At 46.5% G+C, this 11,916-nt stretch overlaps 1 protein-coding gene across 1 annotated transcript in view; it reads right to left on the bottom strand.

Annotated features, from left to right (window-relative positions):
• LOC107372550 (solute carrier family 2, facilitated glucose transporter member 5) overlaps nt 1–11,229 on the bottom strand; it is a 19,651-nt gene extending 8,422 nt beyond the window's left edge. The window contains exons 1-7 of the mRNA XM_015940770.3: nt 11,080–11,229; nt 10,335–10,433; nt 9,774–9,934; nt 9,561–9,685; nt 4,768–4,913; nt 1,888–2,020; nt 363–550 (exon numbers count right to left, since the gene is read on the bottom strand). Of these exons, the coding sequence (XP_015796256.3) occupies nt 363–550; nt 1,888–2,020; nt 4,768–4,913; nt 9,561–9,685; nt 9,774–9,934; nt 10,335–10,433; nt 11,080–11,124 (897 nt within the window). The 5' untranslated portion in view covers nt 11,125–11,229. The remainder of the gene's footprint in view (nt 1–362; nt 551–1,887; nt 2,021–4,767; nt 4,914–9,560; nt 9,686–9,773; nt 9,935–10,334; nt 10,434–11,079) is intronic.
• Nucleotides 11,230–11,916: the final 687 nt, after the last annotated feature.

Here is an 11,916-nt window from a genome sequence, read left to right as displayed (position 1 = left end):
GTGTGTGTGTGTGTGTGTGTGTGTGTGTGTGTGTGTGTGTGTGTGTGTGTGTGTGTGTGTGTGTGTGCGTGCGTGCATGCGTGTGTGTGTGTGTCTGTGTGTTTGTGTGTGTTTGTTCAAATGTGTGCGTGCATGTGTGTGTGTGTGTGTATATTCATGTGTATGTGTGTGTGTGCGTGCGTGCATGCGTGTGTGTGCGTTTGTTTGTGTGTGTGTGTGTGTGTGTGTGTGTGTGTGTGTGTGTGTGTGTGTGTGTGTGTGTGTGTGTGTTCGTGTGTGTATGTGTGTGGTCAGAACACAGCTGGGAACGAGCTCTGCACTTGTTGCACATTGAAAGTGAACATGACAGGTCCGCCACTCACAGCATCGATACCAGACAGCTGCATGCCAATGTTGACCACCACGATAGTGAGGAGCTGCCAGCGAACGGAGCGGTCCATCAACAGGCGGCTGACCGAGAGAGTCTTTATAGAGGAGAGGGAGCGTTGCTCCTCCTGCATCTCATCAACCTCAGCCTGGATGTTTCCTTTTTTGCGGAACCATTTCAGGGCTGGAGAAAAGAAAGAATCAGATCAAGACATTAATGTCTGTCAAGGGAGGGTCAGCAGGTCATTGAGCACCAAGAACTAGAGTTTTTTTAATGAATCTGCTGTTCTCTGATATGATTGAATGTTAATCATTCTCTGTGGGATAAAAAAAACTCAGGCGCTCCTATTTCAGGAAGTAGAATTAGTCAGGAGTGGGGGGCAGAAGTTTGGAGTGAATAGTCTTGTGATATTCAGAGGTTCTTCCATTTGGTGGAGATGCTAATGCTAACAGTTAGCTTCTACTAGCAGGACATTCTCTGATGTTTCCTGGACTAAACCAACAACAGCCTTCCCCGTTGTGAGTCCAGAAGGGTAAGTCCATGAATGTTAGTGACAGTGTGACGTAGATCTGTTTTTTTTTCTTCTTTGTGACGTCTTTTTCTTTTGGAGGCTAATGCAGGAAAAAGGGCTGAGGACCATTTTTATATTGAGTATAATTGTATTTAAAAATTAACAAGTAAAAACGTTTTTTTCACTGAAGTTGCTTTTTAATTCAGTTCAATCCTGTCCATTTATAAAGTGCCAAATCAGGGCTAGAGTTGTGTCAAGGACCTTGGTCAGGTCATTAAGCCAATTAGTAGCAAGTTTCCTATATAAGGAACTCAGCAGGTTGCATCGAGTCACTGACTAGTGTCAGAGTCTTTACAGCAATCCTCACACTAAGCAAGCATGCAGCGACTGTGGAGAGGAAAACTCCCTTTTAACAGGAAGAACCTCCAGAAGATCCTGGCTCAGTATAAGCAGCCATCCACGATGACTCACTGGGGATGGAGAAGACACGCAGATACACACACACACACACACACACACACACACACACACACACACACACACACACACACACACACACACACACACACACACACACACACACACACACACACACAAACACACACACACACACACACACACACACACACACAAACACACACACACGCGCACACAAGCCGACGCACATGCACACGCACGCACACACACTCACACACACACTCACACACACTCACACACACACAACACATATACCAAGTAATGATTCGATGGTTACATTGTGATTTCTTAATAAATATTCTATGTGGTGAGAGATAAACTTTATTGTATTTATCCTAGTAAATCTATAATTAAACAGGTAAACTAGTAGTAGCACATTCAATGTCAAAGAGAGTAAAATGTCATTGTCAGGAGAGGGAGAATGTTTAAGTGGTTAGCAGCAGTGTGCTAGACAATGGCCCCCTCCATGAGGCTACCACAAACTTTACTGAGATTAGTACCCCCCCCCCAAAAAAATTAAACAATCTCAAACCTGCAACGGTTGCGGGCACATCTCCTTTCTCTATCATCAGGTACCGCGGACTCTCTGGAAACCATGGCAACAACATCAACTGGATCATGGTAGGAAACATCACAAGGGAGAGGAGGAGAGGCCAGTATTCTTCCTACATGGAAAACAAATGAACACACACAGGATTGGAGTAAAACAGCAGCCTTACAGTGTAAACAATCGGGGCTCTGTATCCGTGTCAGAGCTTGGTCTGCGTTGCCAACAGCAAGTCTGGCTCGTTTCCAAGGCTGCCCTTTGCCACCGATTCTGTTCATAACTTTAATGGACAGGATTTCTAAGTGCAGCCAAGATGTTGAGGGGATCCATTTTGGTGACCTGAGGATAAGGGCTCTGCTTTTTGCAGATGATGTTTTCCTGATGGCTGAAGTGGTTTGCAGTGAAGCAGCGGGGATGAGAATCCGTACGCTATTGTGGGTTTTGTGTGAAATAAGTCCAGGACTACAAATGCGCGTCACTAAAGTGGCATCATCGGACCAGACGTGGAGAAAAGCAGAGGGAAAATGGCTGTAAGTTCAACAACCACCATAGATCTGGTCATGTGGTAAGTAGCAACTATGCTAGGGGAGAGGTATATGCGACGTTCCGATGTCTGATGTGTAGTCATGCTAATTATGAACTTCTACAAGCTGATGAATCTCAAAGAACGTGACAGGCCTGGTTGAAACACCCATCGTTAGTTTTAATTTAAATGTAAGTAGATGTGTGTGATCCAGGGCGTAAGGCAGAGCACATTAGAAAATAACGTTTTGGCCCCGTTGACCTGCATTCATGTTTTCATTCTTCCGGGGACCCGTGAGCCAGAATGGGAGGAGGCTTAAGCCTAATTCATACTTCTCCATCAGCTCCACGAGGGAGAGACGTGCGCGCACGGACGGAGATGTTTTACCTTTTGCAAAGCAGTTCCCCGCCAGGACAACAGAGCACTATTCTGTGGTATCCATCGACATATATACTGGAAAATTCGTCTCCATAGGCTCCAATAATACGTTTTTAAGCCAAAATGGGAGGTTCCCACCACCGCCATTTTGACCGTGTCACAGGTTCCGTCAAGCCCAGACAATTCCAAAAAAGGTAAAAGAGGCGGAGCTGAGGGTGGGAAGTATAAATTAGGCTTTAGGCTCCCTACAGTCATGAGCTTTGGGTGGTGACCGAAAGAATGAGACATGGACACATGTGCCTAGAATGAGTTTTCTCCGCAGGGTGGCTGGGTTCTTCCTTATGGGCAGCAGTAGTTCAGGGGGTTGAGTGGGTTGTCCAGTAATCAGAAGTTTGTAGGTTTAATCTCGGATCCTGCTAGAGTATGCCGCTGTTGTGTCCTTGGGCAAGACACCTAACTCGCCTGGCCTGCAAGTGGTGGTTGGAGAGACTGGTGGTGCCAGTGTTCAGCGGTCTTGCTTCCATCAACGCGCCCCAGGGCAGCTGTGGCTACATCCAGGGAGCAGACACAAAGGTGATGGATACCTTTAAGTACTTGGGTGTTCACCTCAACAGCAAACTGAACTGGTCCAACAACACAGATGTTCTATATAAGAGGGGCCAAAGCCGCCTCCACCTCCTGAGGAAGCTGAGGTCCTTCGGAGTTAATTCCCATCTGCTAAAATGCTTTTATCACTCTGTGGTTGGCTCTGTTATCCACGACCATGGACAGCTCCTTCAGAGGCAAACTGAGACATCCCATTGCAGCTCATCATCACCAGAGTGTGAATGGGTGAATGACTGATTGTGTCTTGGGGGTCAAAACCCTAAAAAGGTGCTGTACAAATACAGGCCATTTACCCTTAGAGATAGGATGAGAAGCTCAGTCTTCTGGGAGAGGCTCAGAGTAGATCTGCTGCTTCTTCACATCAAGAGCAGCCAGTTGAGGTGGCTTGAGCATCTAGTTAGGATGCCTCCCGGACACTTACCTTGTGAGGTTTTCTGGGAAGACCCAGGACACGCTGGAGGGACTATGTCTTTCAGCTGGCCAGGGAACGCCTTGGTATTCCCCCAGAGGAGCTGGCCCAAGTGGCTGGGGAGAGGGAAGTCTAGGCTTCTCTGCTTTAACCGGGTGTACACTGTGCAATTTTTGGCCATGTTGAGCCAATTTGGGAATATGTGAAGTAGGGGTAGTAGGGGTGCTATACAGAAGGTAGTGAGAGGTGATTAACACCACATGACCAGCTCCCAATCAGCATTCATGCAATCACACGAAAGTCAAACATGTTTGGCATTTTGCTCGTCCCTTGTGAGGGTCCCAAACTGTTGAAGAACTGCTGCGACCCAAAAGTATCCGAAGTGCTCACACAGCAAACGTCGTCTTTTCATTGCTTTTTGCTCTTTTCTCCACACGCAATGGCAAGGATTGTCAAGAAAGCATGTTTGAAGAGTTTATGTCAAATAAAAATGTATCCCAAAGCCTCGGTTTACTTCCTTCCTTTTGTCTTCCTCCTCCAGCCCCATAGACCCATGCATGTCCTACAACTACGGCAAGCCTGAGTGATCACAGACATCAGTAACAGCCTCCGGGTCTTCGGACTCGAAGGTCTGACGTGTCATGTGAGAACGACGTTATTTAGCATATTTTAGGTCCGATGTGCTGCTACCACAAGTACAGTGTGAAGAGTCAGGTCTGAGCATTGGGCCACGCTGTGTTAGAACGTGACTCGTGAGCTTCGCTCAGCGAGGACGTCTGAGATGAGCTGAAAACGCTCCCACGACTCGAGTGGAGGCAAATGGATGCACAAACAAATGGATATTGTAAACATAGACGGTGTTTACTATTTTATCAAGTTACATAAAAATCCTTGATTTAACTTCACGTGTAACTGGGTTTATAGCTGGTACAGGTGTTTCAGTTATTACCTTCCCCAGCAGCTCTGAGAGCCCCAGGACTTGAGCGATAAAAACTCCAAGACAAATGTGGATGCTGGGAATGAGACCCAGGAAGCCTCGCAGGTTCTTTGGAGCGATCTCACCGAGGTACATCGGCACCACGCTGAGGGAGATCCCTGATGAGGAGAAAACAATACAGACAAGTCTGCTTCAGTGTGAGAAACAACACATGTTGCAGAGGGTTAGATCCTTTTAGTGACCCATTTGGAGCCAACAAAGGCGACTAAATCAATGTTCTGTAGGCTTCGGCATCGTTCCTTGTAAAAGTTTTATTCTGTTTGTGCTAAAAACCTGAAATCTAGACAAACCATTGCAGTAGCAAAGCTTTAGCTCTCCAAGTTGGTCAGCCGTGCTCCATTGTAGTTTCAGCAGGTCTGCCCTTGGCTAGGCTAAGTGTAGGCCGAGCCAATCACAGCGCTTCATGTAGGTGTGGGCAGGCTTGGAACCATCGCGATAGAGCTCTTTCTTTGTTTACAACGACAGCAGAGTTGGAGGATCGTTGTTGATATCTTTCTCCAACTTTGGGCGCATGCACGACAGGCTGGGTAGCAAAACAACAACTAAACTGCCTGCTATCAATGTGCGATGCACACTGTTAGTCAAAGTCAAAGTCAAAGCCATTTATTGTCATTTTCTACCACATGTGCAGGACATACAGAGAAATGATATTCAGTTTCAGCACACACAATTCAAAGATCAGACATACGTGGGTAAGACACATAACAAGAATTGGTGACTGCGGTCATTCGCAACATGAGTCGCGCTACCTTAATAGATAGATGAAAAGGGTGTTACATGAGGATAAGTGGGGGTAGGTAAAAAAAGGCATAGCAGAGTTAGCCCCAGCGGGCAGTAACTCTATTATACAAAAAAACTCCTTTCAACATGGAAGCACAAAACAGCACAGATACAACATCAGAGTCCTTTGGGGAGGCGGGGTTGGGCGGGATCCTGAAGCCTCCAATGGGAGCTGCCACTACGGCGCATCGACCAGCTGCAGACCAACAGGTGGGAGGGAGAGATAAGGACCAGAGAGCACATTGAAGTTCCCGCAGACATGTCAGTCTGAAGGAAGAGGGTGAAGGTCGGGACACAGCATCTGTCGGCTTTCTTCCTTTCGTGGGGGTGTGTTGAGGCAGCCTTGAGAGGCTGCTATTGCGTCAGATAAGGATAAACATGACTTTGTTTAGGGCAGGCAGAGATAATTTTCCTCTCCGCCTTGGAGTCTCTAAGTGGTCATTCATGTCCACCAGTGAAACCAATTTTACATTCTAAACATCCCCGCATCGTCCGGCGACCCTCTCCGAGATCAAATCCATCTTGCGTACTAACACAGGCAATGCCGCAAGGACATTGTCCAGCTTACGGTTCACCTCGAGTAACGTCCCAGTCTGTGAGGTCACTGTCCGAGCGGCACATTCTGTGGGCACGGGTCGCACTCCAATCGCTCCCATCTTCCCAAATTTCCAGAAAACCAGATATCCTCCCACTCTAATCAGAAGAAATCCAGTGATCATCAGGCCGAACATCCACAAATCTTCCACGTCCTCGATGGACAGCTGAGAGAGGCACACGATTCGCCAGACCTCCCAAGAATCGAGTGCATATCCTGATGCGAATGTCCCCTCGGGACAGGTGGGAGCCCCCTTCTCCGTTCTCATTGTAGAAAAAATGTTGTCAATAGCGTTGAATGACCAGTTAATTAAGTCCATATTTCCAAAAAAGAGTAGTGGTTTCAGGAGAAATGCAGAGAAGTGCTCTGTAGGCAGACAGGACAAGAGCCTTGGGGAAGCCGATAAGGGAGCTGAGAAAAAAGCGTCTGTACTCTCTGAAGGCTGAGAAGAAGTTTATCAAGTTTTAAGTGAGTTTACAACAAAATCCCTGATGTATAAACACGTCAACGTCTAAAGAAGAAGAAGAAGAAGAAGAAGAAGAAAATATCATTTCTATAGCGCCTCTCAAGATAAAAATCACGAGGCGCTTCACAAAAACAAACAATAAAAAAAATAAAAATGTAAAAATATAAAAAAGCATTTAGAAAATGTTTAAAAATATATTTAAAATGAACAAAAATAAGCAATTGCGATTTAAAAGAAAATATGTTAAGAAAGAGAGAGAGTGAATAGGAAAGAGGGAAATCAGTGGATCCTGAGGAAGGTAGAATAGGTGGGGAGAGCAGAATAAAGAGAGAGTGGTTGAACAAGATCATACAAAAGCCAGCTTGAACAAGTGAGTCTTCAGCTGCTTTTTGAAGGAGACCACTGAGTCCACTGATCTCAGGCTCAAGGGGAGAGAGTTCCAGAGTCTGGGGGCCACAGCAGCAGATGATCTGTCACCTTTGGTCTTTAGCCTGGTGCGTTGCACAACCAGTAGGCTTTGATCACTGGACCTCAGGGACCTGCTGGGGGTGTAGGGACTAAGAAGATCACCGATGTAAGATGGCGCTTGTCCATGTAAGGCCCTATAGACCAGGACCAGGATCTTGAAATGAACCCTGAAGTTGACTTAAAGACGGGAGAAGGCTTAGAGGATCCAAAAGGGTTCAAATGAAGGCGACTGGACTTCTTGGTTTCTTGAAGACGTTTCTCTTCTCATCCGAGGAGCTTTGCCCATTCTGACTGGAATATGTAAAGACTGACACTAGTCAGTGACTCGATGCAACCTGCTGGGTTCCTTATATAGGAAACTTGTTACTGACTGGCTTAATGACCTGGGGTCTCATTTATCAAACATTGCATAGAATCCTTACTAAAACCATACTTAAAGCTCAGGAAAAAATATGTACTTACGCCAAGCAGGTTTGTGATCTATCAAACATGGAGTACGCACAGCTGCACGCAATCTCCGCTTCATAAATCGGAGACTAACGAGAATGTTTCTCAGCTGCAGTTTAGTCACATCCCGCCCTCACCACGCCCACTTACTGCCATAAATAGTCAACGCAAAGTGCCTTGTGGACCTCATGCATATACATAAGCCGGCTGTTGCAGCGCTCCGCCAATGACATGGCGACTGTAGATCAAGGCAGATCAAGGAAGCACAATTTCACAGAAGCAGAAGTTGAGGTACCTGTGGGTGAGGTGAAGAAGTGCAAACTCATATTATTGTCGAGATGAGTCGTAAGCTTGGAACTTTGGCTAAGATTCAGGCTCTGGCACAGAAGGTGGATTCGATCAAGGAGCGAGTTGACGGGTCAGCACAGATTGGGAATAGATTCATACGCCATGATTGGATCTAGAGGGGTTGGAGACCAACGGAACTTTAAGACAGAGAGGAAATTATCTCTGTCTGGCCCCAAAACAATTTCTTATCTGAATCTGGTGCCCTTGAGCCTGTGAGGCTGAAGTGATTACTCCCCCCTCAGAAGAAATGTGGAATGCTGCCGTTGCCATGGCAGCTCTGTCTCCCTATCCCAGCCTTGGCGGGACTGTGACCGGTGAAGGCCGTGTAACGTTTCCAGGAGTCACTGTGCTTTCTAACCCAACTACCTCCCTCCCCTGTCCAGACGGACGGAGGTGACGAGCGCTGCTTATCGTGGCTGCATGCACTGACATGTGGAGAGTCCCCAACCCTACCGCCCCACCTAGTGGACCCTTATGTTGTGTAATGTCTGAAGTCTGTTGTATTTCTGCCTGAGGTGTTTTTTGCATAGCAAAGCTGCCCTCCCTTTGGAGGGTAACTCTGAAGTGCCTTTATTCCTCCACCTGACTCTATCCTCATATAAACCCTCTGATCTCTATTAAGGTAGCGCAACTCGGGTTGCGAATGACCACAGTCACCAATTCTTGTCATGTGTCTTTGCCTATATATGTATGTCTGATCTCAGAATTGTGTGTACTGGAACTCTAATTTACCTCTGGGATTAATAAAGTATCTTTGAATTTGAATTGAATTTTGCAAAACAAATAAGAGAAAATCCACGGAGTGGCACAGCGTTGCTGAAGCCGTCAATGCTGTGAGTTCTTCAGAGAGATCTGTGGCGGATATAAAAAATGGTCCAATTGGGATCTCATCCCCAGACTCCTGGGTGAAAGTCACACGTGCTAACCAGTCACCCAAACGGAGATCTCCCCTGTACAAGTAGCCAGGGCACATGATCAATCGGATCACAGTGACAGGACACACACTGTCGCAGACGCATGACATTCTGTCTCAATCTGTCCCCCTGCTGATATTCTGCATTCCGTATTCTGCGCTTCAGGCTGTGTGTGTGTGCGTGCACGCGCGCACGTGTGTGTGAGGTGCGCGCATGTGTGTACGTGTGCGCACGCGTGTGTGTGCGTGTGGGGGGTCTTGTTCTGTGTGAAAATGAAGCAGTACAAGTGATAATGCTGCAGGATTTCATAATGTTATCCTTCTCAGCAGCAGCACTGCAGGTGCTCTCCACGTCCAACATGTGCGTAAGCCAGGTCCTCAGTCAACTCAAAGTTGCGCACATTTTTCCACTAAGTTTTCTTTCACAAATCCCAAAGTTTGCGTGGAAAGTTGCTTACGCAGTTTTCCGACCCCGTTTTGTTTGTATGCAAGCTTGCTAAATGAGGCCCCAGAGCTGTAGTGGAATGTTTACTGTGAAGGTCCCTTGAGACGACTGATGATCTAGCGCTTCATAAATAAATAGAACTGAATGGAACTAACGTACACTTTTACATCAGGAGAATGGCTTGCCAGACTGACCTGGACCGAGACGGTGTCTGGAACAGATTATCCAAGTTTTGTGTGAATCTGAATAAAGTCTCAGTCTTTTGGGAATGAGTTGGTCCCACCTGAGTGCACTCCTGTAATGAAGCGTCCAGCAATGACCATGGAAGGTTTTCTGCTCCAGCGGCTGAAGCCCATCAAAGCTCCTCCAATGAACACCAGGATGGTGGATCTCACCAGGATCCCTTTTCTGTTGGGGGCACAAAGAACGGTTGTAGTTCATTTATGTCAACAACTGGGTTGCCTGTACACAAAAGGAATAATCCATGAACACCTACCTTCCATATTTAGTGGCAAGTCTGCCCACCAGCAAGGCACCGATCATCCCACCAATGGCAAAGATGGAGACGGTCAGGGAGTACAAGATGGTGAGGTAATGCTGATTTGGAGTCCAGTCTTGATAATTAAATAATGTCTGGTTGTAGAATTCTTTGATGTACTGGTGGAGGAGACAATCCATCACTTTAATACCATTCAGATTGCTGGAGGAACCTCACTTTTATCCCTCACCATCCCTCCCTCTCATGTCTGAGTATAACATTTAGTTTTCTTTATCTTTTTTTTTAACGCATCACATCCTGTCCCGAGGAATGTCAGAGGGTTCCCAAATGCAGCAGGGTCAACTGTTTGTGCAGAAACAGGAATGTGTCACAGCTTATTAACAGCAAATCGACCCCTGAAAGGGTGAAACGGAGCGCATGATGGATTAAAAACTGAAGAATATCAATGACACGGTGCTGCTTATGCGCAGAGGACCACATGACCCCACACTGCAGCATGTGATGGGGCCGTTTCAGGGCCTAACTGCTAACAAACCAGCTCATAACAGAAGCACTAACCTTTGCAGGTGAGTTTATGACCGCCAGGTTGTATCCGTAAAGCATGGAGCTGCCAAATGAGGCCAGGAAAGCCACCGCCAGCAGTGACCCCGTGAGATGCTGAGGAGACGAGAACAGAGATAGAGAAGTGAGGAAAGCTGAAGTGATTAAAATAAAACCGTAAAGATTTACAGTCGTTTAAAGAGCTTCAGAAGACGAGGTTTGCTCAGCGTTTTGAGCCACCCGGGATCAGAAGTCACATGAAACATGAGAGAAACAGAGGCGATGTTCATAGGAACCATCTTTGATCTGAAGCCCACTCGTCGATCTCAGCTGGCCCTGACCTGAGCTAACGGCTGGGGGGATTATAATGTTTTTGAACATCTGGTCTTCAGTAAAAGGTGAAGGACGCTGCTAGTCCTCATGAACCGGACCTCACAAAGCAGGCAGAGGAGAGAGCTTCACCTCTGCCTGAACAAAGACGGCACAGTCTGTCAGATAAATCTAATTGAGTGGCTGATGAAGGAAGTCATATCCACAGCAGACAAAGAGGAGCAGTCAGCTTCAGTTTAAGCTAATTATCGGTCAGATGTGGAGCTAAACTTACACATTTAGAAATCCTCCTTTGAGATGTTCGATGCAGGTTTTGTGATTTAAAGTGAAAAAAGTAAAAATGAAAGAACTAAAAGAGGAACAAAACTTCACGTTGAAGATGAAGCGATGGTTGGAGAAACAGCAGCTGAAAGCCTGAAAGTGTGAAACTCACCCCGCTGATTTTTGCATTGTTCTCCGTTATTAATTCTTCTGCCATTAACGTCCTGAAGAGTTGATCTCCTGGTCTGATCAGACAGTTGGACCTGAGAAACGCCTCTTCTGAAGAACTCCTGAAGACTCTTCATCCCATGTAGCTGAGCAGCCTGTGATGGTGATGGTGATGGTGATGAGGGGCGGACTTAAAAAAACAGTTCCTGATGATCCAACAGGCGCTGAGCCGAGGTCCAGGACGGTCTGTCCCAGCTGCCAGCACCGGAACCGGCTCATTAGGGATCACATGAGCCATGTGGGTCCGGAGAGTCCAGACGACGTCAACAAACACGAGTGTGTGTGTGTGTGTGTGTGTGTGTGTGTGTGTGCGTGCGTGTGTGTGTGTGCGTGCGTGTGTATGTGTGTGTGTGTGTGTGTGCGTGTGTGTGTGTGTGTGTGTGTGTGTGCGTGTGTGTGCGTGCGCCTGTGTGTGTGTGTGCGTGCGTGTGTGTGTGTGTGTGTGTGTGTGTGTGTGTGTGTGCGTGCATATGTGCGTGTGTGCGCGTGTGTGCGTGTGTGTGTGTGTGTATGTGCCTGTGTGTGCCTGCAGAGGTGGAAAGAGTACTAAAATGTTGTACTTAAGTACAAGTATAATTACTTTCATGAAATTTTACTCAATTACAAGTAAAATTACCTGCCTCAAAATGTACTCAAGTAAAAGTAAAAAGTAGCTTATTTCAAATGTAGTCAGAGTAAAAGTTACTTAGTTACTTTTTTGACTGTGCAAGGACAGGCTCTTCTGAATAGTTAAAAAAAAGACAAAGGGGTATAAATGTCAAAGTGGCCGTTTTTTTAATTA

Source organism: Nothobranchius furzeri, chromosome 6 (genome assembly GCF_043380555.1).
Source record: "Nothobranchius furzeri strain GRZ-AD chromosome 6, NfurGRZ-RIMD1, whole genome shotgun sequence".
Taxonomy (NCBI): Eukaryota; Metazoa; Chordata; class Actinopteri; order Cyprinodontiformes; family Nothobranchiidae; genus Nothobranchius; species Nothobranchius furzeri.
The sequence above is the reverse complement of the archived record's forward strand: the minus strand, read 5'-3'. Positions and strand labels throughout refer to the sequence as shown.